Source organism: Pristiophorus japonicus, chromosome 14 (assembly GCF_044704955.1).
Source record: "Pristiophorus japonicus isolate sPriJap1 chromosome 14, sPriJap1.hap1, whole genome shotgun sequence".
Lineage (NCBI taxonomy): Eukaryota > Metazoa > Chordata > Chondrichthyes > Pristiophoridae > Pristiophorus > Pristiophorus japonicus.
The window spans coordinates 59,362,146-59,385,176 of NC_091990.1; the positions used below are offsets into that span (position 1 = coordinate 59,362,146).

The 23,031-nt window shown below is 45.6% G+C and overlaps 1 protein-coding gene across 10 annotated transcripts in view; it reads left to right on the top strand.

The window, feature by feature from the left end:
• LOC139279924 (uncharacterized) overlaps positions 1-21,852 on the top strand; it is a 164,054-nt gene extending 142,202 nt beyond the window's left edge. For 9 of the 10 annotated variants that reach the window (XM_070899247.1, XM_070899246.1, XM_070899245.1 and 6 more), the window contains 4 exons: positions 274-385; positions 2,472-2,561; positions 8,407-8,602; positions 17,379-21,852. In XM_070899247.1, coding sequence (XP_070755348.1) covers positions 274-385; positions 2,472-2,561; positions 8,407-8,602; positions 17,379-18,691 — 1,711 coding nt within the window. In that variant the 3' untranslated portion in view covers positions 18,692-21,852. The remainder of the gene's footprint in view (positions 1-273; positions 386-2,471; positions 2,562-8,406; positions 8,603-17,378) is intronic. The other variant, XM_070899254.1, reaches the window with a different exon arrangement.
• The last annotated feature ends 1,179 nt before the right edge of the window (positions 21,853-23,031 follow it).

A 23,031-nucleotide genomic window follows, 5' to 3' on the forward strand; every position in this document is an offset into this window, starting at 1 on the left:
TGCTGGGGATCTGGGCTCACTGGGATCTTATGCTCAGTTGGCTGCACTTCTCAAGTTCAGATCAAGGCATACAGTCAGGCCGACTAGAGGCAGCTTTACACAGCATTTAATCTGTGGTATACCTCTCTGGGAGTACTTCATGCTGCCATTGGATATTTAAAAGGGAAAAGCTTTCTATTCCCGAGGATTAACATTCCTCACATTGATATAAAATTTGCAGGGAAAACCCCATGTATATTAATCTTTTTTTAAAAATGTGTTTTTTTACCGCAGATTTCTTCCTCAGAAATGTGCTGTTTGGAAGGGATTCATCCAGATGTCAAATATGAAACGATTCTTGGTGAAAGCATATCCTGTCCTTGGTCACACAGACCATCTCACAAAGGTACGAATCACCACAGTTACGAGGTGACATCGTTTGCACATCATACCGTCCGATAGATGACTTGGTGGCTTGAGGGTTTGGGCTCGTGATACCCTCATTTGCAAATAATGGGAAAGCTGAAGGTCAAGGTTCAAGGAGCCGAACCCATCCCGACAACCTGAATTGTGTAGAGCTGGAATGTTCCCCTTGCATGTAGCAATATAGGAACATAGAAACAGGAGTAGACCATTTAGCCCATCGAGCCTGTTCCGCCATTCAATGAGATCATGTCTGATGCCCCATAATCCCTTAATACCTTTGGTTAATAAAAACCTATCAATCTCAGGTGTAAAATTAACAATTGATCTAGCATCAATTGCCATTTGCGGGAGAGAGTTTCAAACGTGTGTAGAAGTGTTTTCTGAATTTTTAGACTGTGCCCCCTAGTCCTAGAATCCCCAAACAGCGTAAATACTTTATCTCTATCTACCCTATCTGTTCTCCTTATATCCTGAAAACCGATCACATCACTCCTTAACCTTCTAAATTCTAGGGAATACAACCCTAATTTGTGTAATTTCTCCTCGTAATTTAACCCTTGGAGTCCGGGTATCATTCTGTTAAACCTATGCTGCACTCTCTCCAAGGCCAATATAAGGTGTGGTACCCAGAACTGCCCACATTACTCCAGGTGTGGGCGAACCAGGGCTTTGTAAAACTTTTAAGAACATAAAACATAGGAAATAAGAGCAGGAGTAGGCCATTTGGCCCCTCAAGCCTGCTCCACCATTTAATACGATCATAGCTGATCTGATCCTGGCCTCAACTCCACTTCTCTGCCCGCTCCCCATTAACTTTGACACTCTTATCTTTCAAAAATCTGTCTATCTCATCTTAAATATATTCAATGACCGAGACGCCGCAGTTCTCTGAAGCAGAGAATTCCAAAGATTCACAACCCTCTGAGAGAAGAAATTCCTCCCGGTTTCCGTTTGAAATGGGCGACCCCTTATTCTGAAACTATGCCCCCTAGTTCTAGATTCCCCCACAAGGGGAAACATCCTCTCTGCATTTACCCTGTCAAGCCCCCTCAGAATCTTATACGTTTCAATAAGATCACCTCTCATTCTTCTAAACTCCAATGAGTATTGGCCTAACCTGCTCAACGTCTACCCACTTGTATTCTAGTCCTCCAGATATAAAGGCCAGCATCCCATTAGTCTTTTTAATCATTAGTCTTTTTAATGATCTGTGTACCTGGACCCCAAGTTTCTAGCTTTTCACCATTTAGAAAGTACCCTGTTCTATCCTTTTTAGGTTCAAAGTGGATGCCCTCAAATTTGCCTACATTGAAATCCATTTTCCACAGTTTTGCCCATTCACTTAATCTATCAATATCCTTTTGTAATGTTATGCTTTCATCTCCACTGCCTACAATGTCATCTATCTTTGTGTCATCAGCAAATTTGGATATGTGGCTTTGAATGCCTTCATCTAAGACACATAGGGGGAGAAATTCAGCCTGTTAGCGGCCCCAGTTAGCGCCTGGCAGGGGCCCTAACGGGGCGCTCAGGCAGTAGCACTGTGGCAGGGTGAGTCCCGTGCCGCACAACAAATTCGTCAGATGAGTTGTGATCGGGTGAGATGTAACAATTAAAAAAATCTCAAACCCAACCCACCTCCAACCCGCCCACTTTGGGGTTTAACGAGACGGGATGGGGCGGGTTGGCTATTTAAATATAGGCTGGGAGCCTCATATTTAACCTGTCTGATAGGTTTAACCCTGGCCAGCTGGGTTCCCCAGGCCTCAGGAATCCTGGCAACCCAAGGTTTGGCGAGGACAACTTCGGGGAGAAGCTAAGTGCATTTCCAGCATTTATGTGGGCCAGGCGGAGCAGGAGTGTTTCCCACCGACCCCTCCAAGCTATCTGTTTCCCTGGCTTCGCGCCCCCTCCCCTCCCCCGGGATTGGTGATTGTACCCCACTCACTGATCTTGCTGGGTGAGGGGCGTTAAAATTGGCACCTATGGTTAAGGGTTCATCTGTCCCATTTGTTGCACAGTAGTTACCGTCCTCTTCTGAAATATTGCTGTCCTCTTTTGATTAGGTTTTATCCACTACCCTCACTGTAGGAAGGTGTGTTCTGCCTGACACAATCTGGGATTCGGTGGACAGGTTACTCTCTTCAGGGACAAAGGTAAACTTTCACCTGCAAAACACCTCACTACAATAATTCAATGCTGTGTTTGTAGTGTCAGGATTGAGTTGCTACTCTTCCATTGATACTCACACACACGGGCTGCACATCCCTTTTACTCGTTGAGTACTGTACATGTACAGGAGCTGTCACTGAGACACACATGAACCGCACAGTACCGTAGAATGATACGGCACAGAAGAAGGCTATTTGGCCCATCATGCCTGTGCCGGCTCTTTGGTAGAGCTACCAATTAGCCCCACTCCCCCTCTCTTTCCTCCTAACCCGGTACTTGTTTCCCTTCAAGTATTTATCCAATTCTCTTTTAAAAGTTACCTTTCAGGCAGTGTATTCCAGATCATAATAACTCGCTGTGTAAAAAATTATTACCTCATGGTCGCCTCTGGTTCTTTTGCCAATCTGTGTCCTTCTGCCACTGGACACAATTTCTCCTTATTTACCCTGCATGATTTTAAATATCTCATCAAATCTCTTGTTAACCTTCTCTGCTCTCAAGAGAATAACTCCACGTTCTCTAGTCCTTCCACATAACTGAAGTTCTTATCCCTGGTGCCATTCTCTTCTACACCTTCTGTAAGGCTTTGACAGCTTTTTTAAAGTGTGGTGCCCAGAATTGAACACAGCACTCCAGCTGAGGCCTAACCAGTGTTTTATAAAGGTTTAGTGTAACTGTAAAGGTTTAACATAACATAATGAATCGTTCCGTTTTACCCAGTGTGTACTGTGCATGTACCGAGATACACACGGATTGTACAGTACCAGATGGGGGTGAATTGCTCCCTTCCACCTGGTGTGTACTGTACATGTTACAGGAGCGGATACTGACATAGATGTATGTTCAGTACCAGAGTGAATTGTTCTTTGTTATCCAGGGTAATTTTCAAACTTGGTGTTGCTGACGAAGAGCCTTGTCAGCTGGGCAGATGTATTGGCTGGATTTTCCTTCTCTAAATTGCTTGTTTTTGGGTGTTTTGTGGCTGCGGGGCCTAAATTGTTCTGCGCCTCCCGTTAGCGTCTCCGGGGGGTGTTAATGGGGCGCGAGGGCGCGACCGGCTCCTATGTAATAGCACAGGAGTTAGCGGAGGCATGAGCACGGTAACGCCGCACCCACTAGTAGTCGTGATACCATCGGTCTGCGCGGCAAACCCTTTCCGTGCCGCGATGTCCCCTGGTCTGGGCCGCAATCATGCAGCCTGGCACTCTGTTTAGGTGGCCCAGTGGAGTTCGCAGCATCCCTCTCCTTTAACGGAAGGGGAGGGCGTTGAAATGCGTCGGCACTACGCTGAGAAGCCGCTTCGTGCTGGGCCGATCCCGTCCACGCAGCGCCCCGGACATCGCCCCAACAGGAAGTGGAGCGCGCGACATTGCGCTCCGCTTCCTGTGAGGGGCGGTAACCCGAATTTCGTGGCTGGGACAGGATTTCCGCGCCGAGCACAGGAAGTCCCGCCCTGATTCGGCTACCGCTCCAAACGGGACGCAGGCCAATTTCAGCCCCATAGTGTGGTATGCATTATTGCCATGATCCTGTCCCAAACGTGGCCGGCAGAATTTTCCTTCTTAATCCTTAGCTTCTGCCGGGAGCCGGCCCCACCATCTCTAATTGGGAGTGGGTGAGGGCAAGCTGTCCCTGCTATTTCCACCATTTAACACCCCAACTTGCCAGCTATGTCTGCCCAGTGAGGGGAGCCTGGGGAGCCAGCGTCTGGTTTTCCAACAATAAATGATCAGAGAACATTGGTGCCATGATCAGGGAGTGGAGACGATATCCAGAGGTGAGATGTGGAGAATTTTATTTACACAGTGAGTTGTTACGATCTAGAATGAACTGCCCAAAAAGGTGGTGGAAGCAGATTCAATAGTAACTTTCAAAAGGGAATTGGATAAATACTTGAAGGAGAGAAAATTGAAGGGATATTGGGGAAAGAGCAGGAGAGTGGGACTAATTGGATAGCTCTTTCAAAGAGCCGTCACAGGCACGATGGGCTGAAAGGCCTCCTTCTGTTCTGTTAGATTCTATGATTGTATAAAGTGACCCAGCCAACGTTCTCCCCACCTTCTATCCCTGAGGAAGCACCAGGCAGAAAGTGGGCAGACAGTGTGATTGGGATCACGATTGGGTCAAGGCAGTGAGGAAAGGGATTACAATATGACAGTGACCAGTGCAAATGATGCAGCCAGAGAATTTGAAGGCTGCTGACTGAGGAAGTGAAGCAGCTACGAAGAACGAGTGGGTCTGGGAGTAGGCTGAGCCACTGGCAAGGACAGAGACTGCAGGAGTGAGGCACCTGGGGAAGGCACTGACCTTCAATTGATCGTTTTGGAAAGTACTTGTTCCTTGACAAAACAAATGTTGTCAGTTTACAAGGAAGCAAGAACATAACAGAACCGGTCTGTTTCCAGTTCGAATATTGAAGGTGGAGTATGGGCCTTCTGGTTTAACGTGAAAACTGCACTGCTCCAATCAGCCCCCGAAAAACTGTTGGACTGTCGTGGATTCTGAAAGAGTTCTGGATTAAACAGAACCGACTATATTTACTTACAAACCTTTCTGGCCGATTGCTTACGGCTGTACTTTCATTTCATAGCATTGGGGACTGGAGTTACTCAGCTATATTCAGCTCTTGTCATCCAGTCATTAACAATTAGATATTATTATCGATTCTTGCCAATGTCCTCAAGCGTTTGATACAGATTTGCAGTTCTCTGTGCTGTATATGATTTCAAACCTCACCAAGCTCAATCCTTTCAATCGTATGTACAGTGTGTTGCTAACTTAATGAACCTTTGAAGAAAACTCTTGGCCCTATAATGACCTTGGTCCTGAAGAGTGAATGGGCAAATCTATGGCAGATGGATTTTAATGTGGGCAAGTGTGAGGTCATCCACTTGGACCTAAGAATGATAAATTGGAGTAGTTTCTAAATGGTGAGAACTATGGACTGTAGAGGAGCAGAGAGATTTGGTCGTCCAAGTGCACAAATCATTTAAAATTAGGAGACAGGTACAAAAAGCAATCAAAAAGGCTAATGGAATGTTGGCCTTTATCTCAAGGGGTCTGGAATACAAAGGGGAGGAAGTGAAGCTTTGCTTGGTCAGAGCCCTGGTCAGAACACATCTAGAGTATTGTGTTCAATTTTGGGCCCTGCACCTCAGGAAGGATATATTAGCCTTGGAGTGGGTGCAGCGCTGATCGATCAGAATGGTACCGGAGCTTAGAGCGTTAAATTACGAAGACAGGTTCCATAAACTTGGTTTGTATTCTCTTGAGTTTAAAAGATTGAGGGGTAATCTGGTCAAAGTGTTTAAAATGTTAGAAGGATTGGAGAGGGTAAATGCGGAGAACTATTTCCTCTGATGGGTGAGTCAGGAACGAGGGGGTAATAACCTTAAAATTAGAGCCAGGCCATTTAGGAGGGAAATCAGGAAACACTATTTCTCACAAATGGTAGTACAAATCTGGAACTCTGTCCCCCAAAAGGCTGTGGATATTGGGTCAATTGGATCTTTCAAGACGGAAGACAATAGATTTTGTTGGGTAAGGGTGTCAAGGGGTTATGGAGCTAATGTGCAGATCAAACTAATTGATTGGCAGAGCAGACTCGAGGGGCTGAATGACCTACTCCAGTTCTAAGTTCCACAGCCCTGTAATGCCAGCAGTTGCTCGAGGATTGCACCTATCAAGAGTCTCCACCACTGACCCGGCTGGACTTTACGTGATCAGGGGGAGGAGCCATCATTTACAGGTACCCATGCTTGTTTCGGGTGGGCGGAGACTGGCTCAAACACAGACCTGTGGAAACTGACGAATGCGGTTTAATGTCGGCCCTTGTGCTGCACTCTCAGCGGGCTCACGGAGAGACTGCACTGGACATTCGCCTGCCTTTCACAAAGTACCCTGGCTCTGAATTTCGCCGGGGCCTTTGGGAGGTTGGAATGCCACAGGGCCAGGAATATCGCCCACCAGTTAAGTGCGGCACTTACCCCACGGAATTAGAAGGGTCAACTCATTTGCATAGCGGCTGGTGACCTTTGTGAAACAGGAGAAATACACTGTGGGGGTGGAAGGGAGGTGATCGTTGCTGAAGAGTTGAAGAGCCTGCAACAACTTAAGATGGCAGCAGTTTTTTTGGGAGGGCGGCAGGTAAATGCGTTTCATTCCAGTTTTTGTCAGAATGTTGAACTGCGCAGAATTCCACCGAAAGTTTGTGCCTCCTGGAGATGCCTTTGAGAAGAGCAGCAGATTCCCCCAGAAGGAGAATCGGACGGGTTCTGTGATGGGCAGATTACTGGCCATACGGGAAAGAAGGAACATGACCCAATTATGTTTACATTGGAACTGCCATTCACTGACCTCATTACGTCCCATGAGGTGGAGTGAAGTGAGGTGACATGGTTGTTTAGTGAGACAGTAGGATTAGAGTAAGTATGGCGGCTGGGGTGATGTGATGGGAGTGTAGGCGAGGAGGGCTTTAATCCAAGTGGAATCTATTACTAATAATCTAACTACGAATTTCCCTGGCAGTTGGGACAATGGCCTCCTCTGAGTTAAGATGTTGGGTTCCAGGATCCTCAGCCTCCTTGGCAGCCAGGTCTTCTTCCTATAGAGATCCCGGTTCCATTCCGTCCTGAATGGAGAAGTTGTGCAGGGCCGAGGAATTAACAGGGATAAAAACAGCAGTGCACCTCTGATCTGGAACCTTCCCTTCGGACCCCAGTAGTCCTCTCAGTGGACACTAAGCAGGAATTTTAACATTTGGATTCTCTTTCCATTGATGGGTTAGCAGTATAGTATAAATTACCCTATTATGAACTAGTATGTACACTAGTTAGGCCACGGCTAGAGTACTGCATGCAGTTCTGGTCACCACATTACAGGAAAGATGTGATTGCACTAGAGAGGGTACAAAGGAGATTTACGAGGATGTTGCCTGGACTGGAGAATTTTAGCTATGAGGTAAGATTGGATAGGCTGAGTTTTCTTTGGAACAGAGGAGGCTGAGGGGGGGACCTTATTGAGGTGTATAAAATTATGAGGGGCCTGGATAGAGTGGATAGGAAGGATCTATTTCCCTTAAACAGCAGGAGGTTTCCGTGCTCATGCTTGATCTAAAGCCATGAGACTTCATGGGGTCCGGAGTCAATGTTGAGGACTCCCAGGGCCACTCCCTCCTGACTGTATTGTCACCCCTGGTGGGTGATGGAGGAATCTGGGACATTGGCTGAAAGGTATGATTCTGTGATTATGACTATGTTGCTTGACAGTTCTCCCAATTTTGGCACAAGTCCCCAGATGTTGGTGAGGAGGACATTGCAGGGTCGACTAGGCTGGGTGTGTCGTTGTGTCCGTAGCCGGTGCTGAGGTCGATCCATCCAGTTTTATTCTTATTATTCTTTCTACATAGCAGTTTTGTTACAACTGAATGGCTTGCTGCACTATTTCTGAGGCTGGTGGTCTGGCGTCACATATAGGCCGGACCAGGTAAGGACGGCAGATTTCCTTCTGTAAAGGACATTAAGTGAACCAGATGGGCTTTTACAACAAGACGATAGTTTCATGGTCACCATTACTGATAATGACTTTTAATTCCAGATTTATTTAATTAACTGAATTAAAACTCCACAGCTGCTATGGTGGGATTTGAACTCATGTCTCGGGATCATTGGCCCAGGGCCTCTGGATTACTGGTCCAGTAACATTACCTCTATGCTACTGCTCCCTCTGTTCCTGTTCCTTATTTCCTATTGAGGACAATTGATTTATACTATTTGCTGTTGTTGTGTCAGTGATTTAAAAAAGTGTTCCTAACAGTTTCTTGTTCCATAGGAAATGTGTGTGGTGCGTTTTAAACCTGCTACCAGTGGCGACTTGTGGCCATATGTCATGTACTATTCATACTTAAACAGCCGGCAGAGGTACGGTGCAGTGGTACTTGAGCAGAGATCAGCTAAAAACATGTATCTCATACCTCTCCCTGCATTACAGAAAGTTCCATCAAGACTGCCACCTCTCAGCGGTCCAGGTAAGGCAAACTGATAAATTGCAACATGATTATCACTGGCCTGTAACATTCAGGATTCTGGCAACCCACACACACCCTGGATGTAGAAACAGGTATTTCTCAAACTGGCATTAAAAGAAAAGAACTTGCTTTTATATAGCATCTGTTGCAATCTCAGGACTTCCCAAAGCACTTTAAAGTCAATGAAAAAGCAAAATACTGCAGATGCTGGAATCTGAAATAAAAACAGAAAGTGCTGGAAATCTCAGTGGGTCAGGCAGCATCTGTGGAGAGAAACAGAGTTAACATTTCAGGTCGATGAAGTAATTGATATAATGTAGGAAACGTGGCAGCCAAGGTCTCACAAACAGCAAAGATGTTGGTTGAGGGATAAATATTGGCCTGGACACTGGGGAGAACTCCCCTGCTCCTCTTTGAAATAGTGCCATGTAATCTTTTCTGTCCACCTGAGAGAGCAGACAGGGCCTCCAAATAACGTTTCATCTGAAAGACAGCACCTCTAACAGTACTGAATTGTGGTTTGAGCCGAAATTATGTGCTCAGGTCTCTGGAGTGAGACTTAAATTTATGACCATCTGACTCCGAGGCGAGAGTGTTGCCCACTCAATCCTTAATATTGTCACAGTTGTTCATAGAATCATAGAAATTTACAGCACGGAAGGAGGCCGTTTCGTCCCAACGTGTCTGCGCCGGCCAACCAAGAGCTATCCAGCCTAATCCCACTTTCCTGCTCTTGGTCCATAGCCCTGAAGGTTACAGCACTTTAAGTGCATATCCGAGTATTTTTTAAATGTGGTGAGGGTTTCTGCCTCTACCACCGTTTCAGGTGGTGAGTTCCAGACCCCCACCACCCTCTGGGTGAAGAAATTTCCCCTCATATCTCCTCTAAACCTCCCCACAATTACTTTAAATCTATGCCCCCTGGTTGTTCACCCCTTTGCCAAGGGAAACAGATCCATTCTATCCAGGCCCCTCATAATTTTATGCACCTCAATCAGGTCTCCCCTCAGCCTCCTCTGTTCCAAAGAAAACAGACCCAGCATCTCCAATCTTTCCTTATAGCCAAAATTCTCCGGTCTAGGTAACATTCTTGTAAATCTCCTCTGCACCCTTTCCAGTGCAATCACATTTTTCCTGTAATGTGGTGACCAGAACTGCATGCAGTACTCCAGCTGCGGCCTGACCAGTGTTCTATACAGTTCAGGCATAATGTCCTTACTCTTGAATTTTGTGCCTTGACTAATAAAGGCAAGTATTCTACATGCCTTCTTAACCACCTTATATATCTCGCCTGCTACCTTCAGGGATCTGTGGACCAGCACTCCAAGGTCCCTTTGTTCCTCTACACTTTTCAGTGTCATACCATTTAATGTGTATTCCCTTGACTTGTTAGAACTCCATAAATGCATTACCTCACATTTATCCGGATTGAATTCCATTTGCCACTGTTCTGCCCACCTGACCAGTACATTGATATCTTCCTGCAGTCCATAGCTTTCTTCTTCATTATCAACCACGCAGCCTATTTTAGTATCATCTGCAAATTTCTTAATCATACCCCCAACATTCAAGTCCAAGTCATTGGTATATATGACCCTCGATGATATTATCTGGCAACACAATGAGTTTATACGTGCACTGATGATACCCAGCTCTACCTCTCCTCCACCTCTCTCGAACCCTCCGTCTCTATACTATTGATCTGCTTGTCCGACATCCAACACTGGATGAGTAGAAATTTCTTTCACTTAAATATCAGGAAGACCAAAGCCATTAACTTTGGTTCACGACACAAACTCAATTCCCTTTCTATTGACCTAGTACAGAGCCCTGCAGAACCCCACTGGATAGAGGCTTCCAATCACAAAAACAGCCATCAACCATTACCCTTTGTTTCCTGTCTCTGAGCCAATTTTGGATCCAACTTGCCACTTTGCCCTGGATCCCATGGGCTTGTACTTTTGTGACCAGTCTGCCATGTGGGACCTTATCAAAAGCTTTGCTATAATCCATATACACTACATCAACCGCACTGCCCTCCTCGACTCTCCTGGTTACCTCCTCGAAAAATTCAATCAAGTTAGTCAGACACAACCTTCCCTTAACAAATCCATGCTGACTGGCCTTGATTAATCAATGTCTTTCCAAATGAAAATTTATCCTATACCTCAGGATTTTTCCCAATAATTTTCCCACCACTGAGGTTAGGCTGACTGGCCTGTAATTACTCGGTCTATCCCTTTCTCCCTTTTTAAGCAAAGGTGCAATATTAGCAGTCCTCCAGTCCTCTGGCACCACACCTGTAGCCAGATAGGACTGGAAAATGATGGTTCGAGCCTCTGCTGTTTCATCTCTTGTTCTCTTAACAGCCTGGGATTCATTTCATCCAGATCTGGGGATTTATCCACTTTCAAAGCTGCTAAGCCCCTTAATACTTACTCTCTCACTATGTTTACCTCGTCTAATATTTCACTCCTCCTTCCTGATTGCAAAGTGTGCATCGCCCCTCTCTTTTATTAATCTCTGATTTTGTTTTTTGTAATGCTATAGTTCCCCGCCTGCCTTCCTAATTCCTGCACCATGCCCTACCAATGTCCTAACCTGTTGTTACAGCCTGCTGAACTCCTCCCATTATCTCAAGTTCATGGGCTTCCTCTGCTTCAACCTCGTTACCCTCAGCTGGACTTACGCGGCATACGATACTCTCTCATCCACCTCTCATTGCACCTATCTTATGAGCTGCACTCCTTGGGGGACACCTCCTGCTTTTGTTCCAATTTTCCTTCCCACCCCATGCCCTTTCAATTCCCCTCAATTAATCTCTCCACTCTGACTTCGATGGCCCCAGACAGTAGCGGCTACCTATGCTCTCTGTATCAGTCGTCAGAATGTCCTCTCACAAACAAAGCATTCTCCTGCATTATTTTATCTTATATCTGAACATTGGAATCCTAGGCCTGATGGAAACTTGACTCACTGATGGCAGCTCTTTCCCCTCCATTGAGGGTTCTACCATGTGCCTCTCTACTGTGGAGGTGGTTGTAAAGCAAGCTCCACCTCTCATCTATGTCTATCGCCATACTTCTCTTGCACCGTTTCCTTGTTTGAGAAGCTCAGTTTCTGCCTCTCTTCCCAATTCTTTTTAAAGACCTTCATATCATCCGTCCCCATCCTAAGGCCCCTCAGTGCCTTCCTTGCCAGTTATTGCCCTCACTCAGCCTATACATGTATTTAGTAACTTTAACCTCCACCTGAATTAGACCCTGTCCCCTCTAATTACTCCACCTGATCCGCCAATTGAACTCTGTTAATTTAATAGCCTCACCTGCTACAAAATCACAGTCACTGATAGGGCTATCTCTGACCACTGCTTCGTCATATGTGACCTCTTGCGGTCTCTCTCCTTGTCATCCTCTTGTTACACCCTGAAAAGAACTCCCCCCCCCCCCCCCCCCAGCCCAGTCACTAGCACTTCTTTCGACACTCTCTCCTCTGGCCTACATCTCCCTACAAGTTGCTCAGCTACTGCTTAGCCTCCATTTCTGATGCTCTCTTCCCCACTCGACCTCACAGGTCTCGCAACCCCACTACTCCCTTTGTACAAGAGCTGCTCCCTGTTATCAAAATCTTGGCCTGGAGACCAGAGCACATGTGCTGTCAACCAGCCCGGCAAAACTGACTCTTCTCAACAGCCATAATCTCCCAGCACTCCAAAGTCAACTTAGAGAACAAGGACAACACCACTTTGCCACCACTAACCATCTCCTCCTGCCTATCTCCGGCCCATCCTCTGTCCTCACCTCTAATTCAAGATGTGACAAGCTCATGGCTTCTTTGTTTCCAAAATCGAGGCCACCTGTTCACCCATCTTTGCCTTCTTTGCTTTCTCTTCTCTTTCATCCGATCCCCTTCTGAACTCAGCCTCCACCTTCCGACACTCTGCAAATTCTCATCAGCCTTATTTCCTCCATGGAGTCGAACACTATGGGGTGGAAATTCGGTCGCTCCTCTATTGCGATGTTAACACAGAAACATAGAAAATAGGTGCAGGATTAGGCCATTCGGCCCTGTGAGCCTGCACCACCATTCAATAAGATCATGGCTGATCATTCACCTCAGTACCCCTTTCCTGCTTTCTCTCCATACCCCTTGATCCCTTTAGCCGTAAGGGCCATATCTAACTCCCTCTTTAACTGCCATCAACAACTCTCTGCGGACAGAGCGGTAAATTTTGCGCCGGGAAATGGTTTGCGTCTCCAGCTGGGCTCTGAGTGTGGAACAGAGTGCTAAGGGAGGCATTCCACACCTCTTTTAGGGCACTCGGCCGGCTGAGCAGATGAAAATACCGAGGAAAATAGCCGGACTCGGAGTGCCCTAAGCGAAGCTTCCATGAAAACAAAAATCTGAAAAAAAAACACCAAAAACATTCCCAATAATTTCCTGACCCCACATCCACATGAATCACAAAGATAAAAAAAATGAAAATCAATCACACTTACCTCAGGTCGACATTCCTTCCCTCACTGCGACCACTTCAGCAGGAACCAGCAGCTTTCACAGGTGTCCCCATTAGGGGGAGCTGCAGGGCGCTACGGATCGGGCTAGTTTCAAATTTCGAGCCAGTGTCGCAACCAGGGGCGTTGCACACTGGCTCGCCTCTCCCGGGTGGTACTGCTCCGCACCCCCACAAACCCAGCACCAAATGTCCCAGCGGGGCGCTGGAAGCTGGCCGCTCACCCGGAAATGCGTTCTGTTGCCATGACTGCCCCTCCAGGGCGAAAACAGAAGCGGCAATGAACCGAAAATCCAGCCTCTGTTGTATCAACCCTCTTCCACACTAGCCTCTGATCACCCAGCTCCCCCTTCTTACCTCCACATTCACAGACATTGACAAACTTTCCCTTTCTTCGAGCATTCTTCATTCCACTTTTAAAAACTACTATCCTCACTATCTCTTCAAGAAGCTCACCTATGACCTATTTATTTGTGCAAACTACTACTGTATCATGTGAAGGTGCAATAACATAAGAACATAAGAAACAGGAGCAGGAGTAGGACAGTTGGCCCCTCGAGCCGGCTCTGCCATTCAATATGATCATGGTTGATTTGATCTTGGCCTCAACTCCACTTCACTGCCTGCTCCCCATAACCCTTGACTTCCTTATCCATTCAAAAATCTGTCTATCTCCACCTTAAGTATATTCAATGACCCAGCCTCCACAGTTCTCTGGGGAAGAGAATTCCAAAGATTCACGACCCTCTGAGAGAAAAAATTCCTCCTCATTTCCATTTTAAATGGGCGACCCTTTATTCTGAAATCATGCCCCCTAGTTCTAGATTCCTCCACGAGGGGAAACATCCTCTCTGCATCTACCCTATTGAGCCCCCTCGGTATTTGATATGTTTCAATAAGATCACCTCTCATTCTTCTAAACTTTAGTGTGAATAGGCCCAACCTGCTCAACCTTTTTCTATAAGACAACCTCTTCATCTCAGGAATCAACCACGTGAACCTTCTCTGAACAGCCTCCAATGCAAGTATATCCTTCCTTAAATACGGAGACCAAAACTGTACACAGTACTCCAGGTGTGGTCTCACCAACGCTCTGTACAGTTGTAGCAGGACTTCCCTACTTTTATACTCCATCCCCCTTGCAATAAAGGCCAACATTCCATTTGCCTTCCTGATTACTTGCTGCACCTGCATACTAACTTTTGTGTTTCATGTACAAGGACCCCCAGGTCCCTCTGTACTGCAGCATTTTGTAATCTCCCTATTTAAATAATAATTTGCTTTTTTATTTTTCCTACCAAAGTGGATAACATCACAAAAATGTCCCACATTATATTCCATCTGCCAGATTTTTGCCCACTCACTTAGCCTGTCTATATTCCTTTGCAGATTCTTTGTGTCCTCCTCACACATTGCTTTCCCACCTATCTTTGTATCATCAGCAAACTTGGCTATGTTATACTTGATCCCTTCATCCAAGTCATTAATATAGATTGTAAATGGTTGAATACATAGCACCGATCCCTGCGGCACCCCACTAGTTACTGATTGCCAACCCAAGAATGAACCATTTATCCCGACTCTTTGTTTTCTGTTAGTTAGCCAATCCTCTATCCATGCTAATATATTACCCCCAACCGCGTGAGCTCTTATCTTGTGCAGTAACCTTTTATGTGGCACCTTGTCATACGCCTTCTGGAAATCTAAATACACAACATCTACTGGTTCCCTTTTATCCACCTTGCTCGTTACATCCTCAACGAACTGCAAATTTGTCAAACATGATTTCCCTTTCATAATACCGTCAAGCAGAGTCAACATGGTTTTATGATTTTCTAAATGTCCCGCTATTGCTTCCTAAATAATGGACTCCAGCATTTTCCCAATGACAGATATTAGGCTAACTGGTCTAGAGTTGCCTGTTTTCTGGCTCCCTCTTTTAAATAGGGGCATTACATTTGCGGTTTTCCAATCCACTGGGACCTCTCTAGAATCCAGAGAATTTTGATAGATTTCAACCAATGCATCCACTATCTCTGCAACCACTTCTTTTAAGACCCTAGGATGCAGGCCTTCAGGTCCAGGGGACTTGTTCACCGTTAGTCCCATTAGTTTGCATAGTACTTTTTCTCTAGTGATAGTGATTGTTTTAAGCTCACCCCTCCCAATAGCCCCTTAATTTCAATTATTGGGATGCTTTTAGTGTCTTTTACCGTGAAGACTGATACTAAATATTTGTTCAAAGTCTGTGCCATTTGCCTATTTCCCATTATTAATTCCCCAGTCTCATCCTTTAAGGGACCAATGTTTACTTTAGCCACTCTTTTTCTATACCTGTAGAAACTCTTACTACCTGTTTTTATAGTTCTTGCTAATTTATTCTCAAACTATCTTTTCTTTCTGTGAAGTTATGTTTTATGGGACTATAGCTTTCATCGGGGAAGGATTACAGGTTGGTTTCACGCCCCACAATACTCTCCCCTACTCGCTGGGTATGTTGACTCTTGCTGTGGTATGGTTCCAAGAGCTGTCCCCTGGTACTTGCCAATTCTTCATAGGTGAGACCAGGCAGTGAGACTCAGCAAAGATGGGAATATGGAAGAAAAAAAGAAAGACTTGCTTTTATATAGAATCTTTCATGACCTCAGGATGTCCCAAAGTATTTTACAGCCAATGAAGTCCTTTTGTAATTAACGTAGGAAACACGTCAGCCAATTGCAGAGCATGGTCCCATAAACACCGATGTGATAATGACCAGATTAACTTATTTTAGTGATGTTGTTTGAGGGATAAACATTATGGAGTGGATTTTCTGTTTTTTCGCCTCGGAGCGGGGACAGTGGCGGCGGTGACGACTTCTGGGCGGGCAGTCATCCTCCAGCTGAGGTTTTCGGGGCCGGTTTTGCTGCGGCGTGGATCAGCACCGCCAGGAAGAGCTGTGCCAGTGTGCAACACCCCTGGTTGCAACACCGGTCCGGTTTTTGAGTCCCGTCCGACCCGTACGTCCCGCAGCGCCCCCCCCCCCCCCCACTGTGAACACCTGGGAAATCGGGCGGTCCAACCTATACCGACTGCGATTTATGTTGTGGTGGCATGAGCTATGTTTTGGGAATGATTTTGTGGGGTTTTTTTCAGGTTTTTTTCCCCCAGGCATCTCTCGGAGCGCTTCCGGCCTGGCTCTTTAGCTCTGGAGTTTCCCACGCTAGCGCCCAAGAGAGGTGTACAACGCTTCTCTTAGCGCTGCCCCCCCCCTAACTCGGGCCCAGCTGCCCAATTTTGTTGACTGAGGCGCAAATTATTCCCGGATACAAACTTTACCGCCCTGCCGCTATTACCGCCCCGAAAACATCAAAGCCGAAAATCCAGTCCTATGTTCTCCAGGATACCGAGGAGAACTCCCCTGTTCTTCTTTGAATAATGCTATTGGATCTTTTACATCTACCTCAGAGGGCAATCTGGCCCTCGTTTTATAGTCTAATCCAAAAAAGGCACCTCTGACGGTGCAGCACTCCCTCAGCACTGCACTGGGGTGCCAGCCTAGATTATGTGCTCAAGTATTTGGAGTGGGGCTTGAAACCACAGCCTTGTGACTCAGAGGCAAGAGTGCTACCACTAAACCATGGCTGACTCTCTATAACTGTTTTGTTGTAATCTGTAAAACATAAATCGTTAACTTAAATGCCCCCTGATTAAAGGGGGAGGGACTCTAAAACAGAAACTTTCAAACAAGTGCCCCCTTGTTTTTTTTTGAGGGCACCAACACACAAATTATACAAGTGTCCCCTGGCTAAAAGGAGGTGGGGGGGGGGGGGGCACTAAAACCGACAACTTAAACAAATTAAACTTTAGACTTTAAAGTCAAATTTAAATTTGGTTGCCGGGGGTGATGATGCACTCCAGTCCCTCCGGCGCCCACCTCTCGCGGAAGGCCGCGAGCGTACCGGTGGACACCGCGTGCTCCATCTCTATCAATCCTATCCACATATGAACAGCAGGAATCAGTGGGTAGTAATCAGGAACAGCCGACCTAGTTGAGTTTCCGCCCTTCCCTCACCCAGGGCTGAGCCCAATTCTAATGCCGCTTTCACTGCTCCACCTGATAACAATTTAGTTTCATTTCACATTAAGTAGAGCATTTACCAACTGGGGAACTCATTGAGCAATTTTTTAAAAACCGTACTCCGTCTGCAGTTAAAGAGAATTTAAAGGCCGTGGAGGAGTTGGTCGAATACTTTGCTCAAACTCTGCTGCTGTCTTTTATAGGGTTGGAATCATCGCACCCAGATCTGTTGCTGGCATTAGCATTCTCCAAGAAGCAACACTCAGCAGCTATCTTTAGGAAATCTCATGAATGTAGAAGAGGGCCTGAACGGTGTTTGCAGAAAAACAAATCCAGACAGAAATGCGTTGAAGAGGTTGACAAAGAGCACCTATCTCCCTTGGTTAAACCTGGAGGCCAACCATGCATCCTGCCAATGTTGCCCACCATAGCCTGTACCCAACCCAGAGAACTGTTTCATCATTCATGTCAAATCAAGCCATCAGATTTGTTGTTGGGAGACCTAATGTCCAGCGAAGAGCGGTTCTCCTATACCAACTTGTCAAGTAACTTTGCTGATGAGATGTTGCAATCCTTCTACTGTGAAGAGCAGGAGTCGGATGGAATAGGAAATGTGTTTGGACCTTCTGCTTTTACAGGTGAATGGGCAAATGATGGACAAGGCGAGGACTTAGATACAAATGAGCAACAACACCATGGGGATGTCGCAGGGGAAGACCATGAGAGCGGAGCAAGAAGGGAAAGATTTGCTACGGAATCAAACCTATTGGCCCAGTTTAAACCAGCAGATGTCTTACCTGAAAACTTTCTACTCAGTGTGACACAGCTGAATTCAGTGCTTCAACAGGAAGATGAATCACGTAAAGAAGGTGACACACCTAAAAATGAACAAGAGGCTGATGGGGCTGCAAGTACCCAATACAGAGAAGATATGAAAACATACATTAAAGAACTGGATACATTGTTCACAATGGCTCCTCCGAGCACATTTTCACATGAAGATTGTAGCCATCTGCGTTCTACAATCTCTTGCTGTGCTGATGTTTTGAACCATCTTTTATCTGCCAGTAACAACAGTGTAGTCTGTGAGGCACAGATTCCTACATATCCACACGAAAGTCCAAACAATACCACGGCAAGTCAGGAAGGTCCTCAACATACCATTCAACCAGATAATCCTCTTCCTTTACTCACACTTCAGAGGTCCAATAACGCTCAACATCCTGGCCACAGTGGAACAATGACTCTTCAGCCTGGGGTTCTCCCTCATATTTGGCCAGCTAATGCAGTGACAATGCAACAAGTAGAGGATCCAAATGGAACGCAGCATCTTCTTCCGTTTAGGTTTACCCCTTCTCTTCTGGATGCAGAATCGTGCCAACTTCCAGGGCAACATTTGTTGTCTCCATATTGTCCCACCCAGCATCACCATTGCACAAACGTACACATGGACATTGGACAGGGCCCAATAACATTCTCAGGAGCTGCAGTGATGGAGTCTCGTAAGCTTCAATAGTCCAGACCAACAACGCAGCGAAGGGCAATGGGATCATAAGGTAGTTCGATGGGTTAACCAGATCGTTTTGCTGAAGATCTTTTGCAGAAAGAAAACATAACATTTCGAGGCTACGAAAATGTTCAGAGAAATATTCCACAACTCAAATGGGATTGCAATAATTTGAGGCAGGCAGCAGCAAACACTGGCCAAAGGTTTTATGGCATGTCATTTTCAGCTTTTCCGTAAAGGTAATATACTTGCATCGGCTGTACTCTACAACGGCTGGCCGTCTCTGTTGCAGTTACAGTCTTTGGTAGTTAAACCATGTCTATAGAGAATGTTCCATTTGAAGACCAAATATGATCATTGAGCTCAAACCTGATTTATTCCTTTTAGAAGGAGAGGTTCTCTCCAGAATCAGGGAGGTTCGTCAGCAGGACCACCTAAAAGAAGGAGCCTGGCTCTTTTTAGAAAGTATCTAAGGGAATCCCGATGGTCAGACTTGCTCCATAAAGGTTAAACTTGTTTAGTGTCAGTTGTTTTGAGAATTTTCTGTGCTTTAATTACAATGCCATTTTGGTTCCTAAAAGCCTGCCAGACTAGTGTAAATAATGTTTGAGGAGATTGAGACAGTTAAAAGCACATGCTGGGCTAAATTCCAGTTTCTAACACTGCAGTGGTTGAATGGATAAGAGTCACATCCTTGTGTGAGACTGACGGTAGAAATCAGGTGCAAGGAAACTCCCAGTTGGTGCAGATTTAAAATCCAGACACACAACAGATTTCTAGCCGAAGTTAGTTGATATTTTTTTTTAAAGAATTTTTTGATGGATGGAGACCAAGTCAGCATGTTTTTATCTTCACACTGGCAGAGAAAGTTCAACTTTTTATTTGAATTTCGCATTGAGATGTTGAGTCTCTTTTTTAAAAAATGGATACGACTGTTTGGAAAGCCATGTTTTGAGTTTAAGACTGAAGGTTTTTAAACAAATGTAGGAAGCTCTCCTTGATGTCTGGTGTTTAATTCATTTTTTGCAATTTCACCTGTACTGGGAAAGTATGTTTCAGAGCAAGCCTTACTCATTGAGACCTGGTGTTAGGTGCTTCAGGAATGTTGTTCACGGTCCTGTCACTGTTTGATGATGTCAGAGTGTTTGCCACTAGCGACTGAAATCCATGGAGGGACTAGAACCATTGGCACGGTTGCTTATTTTTAAGAAGGGGTTAAGCCTCTCTTTGAATTCACAACCATTGCTGTTTGTGTCTCTCCTAGTGACACATGCCTCCGGAGCTTAACAGGCAAATAAGGCACATGTTTTGTTAATCACAGTTTAATCATAAGTATGGTTTATAATTATTTATAAGTTAATTATTTATCCATCTGTGTGTATATTTGTGTCGTATGAGCCAATGTATGAGTAAGCCAGTGTTTTTATATGAGTGAGCCTGTGTGTGTGTGTCTGACAATAGTGCGGCAGTGTGCACGTGTGTTTGAGTGAACGTGAGACAGTGTGTGTGGGGCATTGAGTCTGTGTGTGTGTATATGCGGCAGTGTGCTTGAGTGTGAGACAGTGTGAACGTGTGTGTGAGTGACAGGTAGTTTCAGTGCCTGTGAGCCAGTGAGTGTGTGACAAACCATGTTTGCTGTGTTTCTGCTACTGTGGCTCTGAAGTACATTTTGACAGGAATCAAGGATTATTGGACCTTTATGTTTTATGCTATTTTAAAAAAAAAAGCTGCTCTATTTATTATTTAATGTTTGCACACTTTATAAAGGGTTTTAAAGTAAAGAGCAACACAAAATAGATAACTTAAATGTTTTGTTGTTTTTCATGTGCTATTTTTACGGCGCTGTCGTTCTTTCGTAAGAGTACAACATGTTTCATCTTTGCTCTTCCAAAGCAAACAGGCCATAAAGGATAAGGAAAATTGATCATCTGTTTTAAATAGAGCAATATCCCCCCCCCCCCCACTCTGAGTATTCTTTGTACTGAAAGTTATGGATGTCCCTAATGGTGCAGCGATCAGAGTTAGCAATTGGACGGGTAGGATTTGGGGGTTAAAAAACCAGGAGGCAAACTTGTTAGAAAGTCATAGTTAGAAAGATTCCGACACTCTTCTGGTTTCAAAATATTTATGTTTTAATGATGTCATTTTCCGATATTGTTTTATGAAGAAATGTACAACTATTTCTAACTCACTGCAATGAACATTGACCCATCAAGGAGTGACACCACATCATGTCACAGGGCAGGGAACCAGGACCACTGGTTAAACTCTGAGGCAGAAAGAAAAGAAACTGCTGGGTGTCTGAAATAACAACAGAAAATGCTGGAGGTGCAGGATCTGTCAAAGTCCGAGAGAGAAAGGCTGGCCTAACCGTTCTGGAGGGGTCCGATTCAGATGGTGACTGAACCTGCTTCATCCTCCTGAATTTCCTGTTGTTAAATCCTCCTCCTCGTCCCAGTGAGAGATTGTTCGGAGCAGACACAGGCGGACTATTTCTGTTAAACAACTAGAGATGTGGAAATTGTACCGATTGTAGATCCGCTCATCGTGTGTGCTTTCAACAGACTCAGTTATCCCCGGTGGTGCTTGCCATTCACTAGAGAATGGACAAAACCTTTGTAGCCACTTTTATACGGCTGCTGTTTAATTCAGATTTCAGTGCACACTGCCAAGTTCAGACTGAGCTCTGAATTAAAATGTTCGGGATGTAAAAGCAGCTTGACTCTCGGTACAGTGAAAGCAATATGCTGGGAGCATTGAACTTCTCTATCGCGGTCTTTGCTTTGGCAAGCTGGTGGCCTTTTGGATAGACGGTTAAGCCTTGTGGCTTTTCTGAAGGGCACAAACGGAGAGTCAGTAAACAAATCACAGCTGCACCAAAATAGGGTCAAACACAAGCTGAACGATCAGTAGTGGAACTGTTGCTGAATTATCATCATCGCGGACCCAGTTACTGAGTCCACAGCACATTTTCCTCTCGGGCACTGTGACTTTTTACTAATATACTTTTTTGCAAGCGAGTAGATTTTTCTTATCGACATAACTGTGAATATTTAACATGTCACTGTACAATACAGGAGCAGAGAGTGCGTATTAATATATTATTTATACATTCATTTGAATGGAAATCTTTTATGTTCTAAAGTGCTGATTTAGAATTCTATTATGAATAAAACCAGAAAAAGTGTTAAATACTCAACAGACACAGTGCTATTTGAACTCATTGCATCATTGTTTTCCTCTGCTAATTTTCATGAAATGATAGAATTGCATAGAATTTACAGCAAGGAGGAATATACTTGCATTGCGGCCACACTTGGTACACAGCCTGTGGGGCTGTGCCGGGCTGAAAGGACCCCGCACCGGCTCGCACCTGTCCCGGGCCAAAGTGACCCCGCACCGGCTCGCACCTGTCCTGGCCGAAAGGACCCTGCACCGGCTCGCACCTGTCCCGGCAGAAAGGACCCCGCACCGGCTCGCACATACCCCCGGCCGAAAGGACCTCGCACCGGCTCGCACCTACCCTGGGCCGAAGGGATCCTGCATTGACCTCAGAGCCTTGCCAACTCCCCAGGGCAATAAAGGAGACCACATCCTTACTCTACAACAGACCCAGAAATAACACGAGGATTGGGCCGCTGGGACTCCGGGGTCGCTGTTGAGGCCGGCTCCGAGCTGGCCGAAGGGACACCGTGGCCGGCATTTAACCGGCCGAAGGGATTCCGGGGCCGGCCCAGGACAACAGAGGGCTGGCGGCACCCATGGAGCAGTGCCAGGGGTGTAACCTGACTTACAGCACAGAAACAGACGTGTTGGCCCAACAGGTCTATGCCAGCATGCATGGCCCACGTGAGCCTCCTCCCACCTTACTTCAGTCGATCTGTTATCCAGCTCCAATGGTGCTAAACTATCAGTTTCTTAGTAAATAATTACTGGGTTAAATTATTCACAGTAAGGCAAACAAAGATGCGGCACACTTTTGTCCTGTACTATTAGAGTAACGTCAAGCAGACAGCAGATAATCGAAAAAAAAGTGAATAAATAGGATGCTGCTCCAGTTTGGTCTGAGCAGCCACTATATTGGCCTGAAAATTGCGGCCTCTCCGGGTGTGTACGATGTGTGCACGTACACGAAGAGGCCTCACAAATGCTGGTTCTCGGTGCACAATGCGCATGCGCCAAGAACCGGCTTTTGCGATCTATCAAAATATCTTTTGATCGCACGCATCCCCGGGAAAAGGACATTCACGCGGGAGAGATTGGGCTATTTGCCCAACTCCTGCCCAGCAAATGTCCTTCAAACTTTCCGCCTGGTAAAAGCAGGCGTATAGCTTACTTTTACCAGCGTA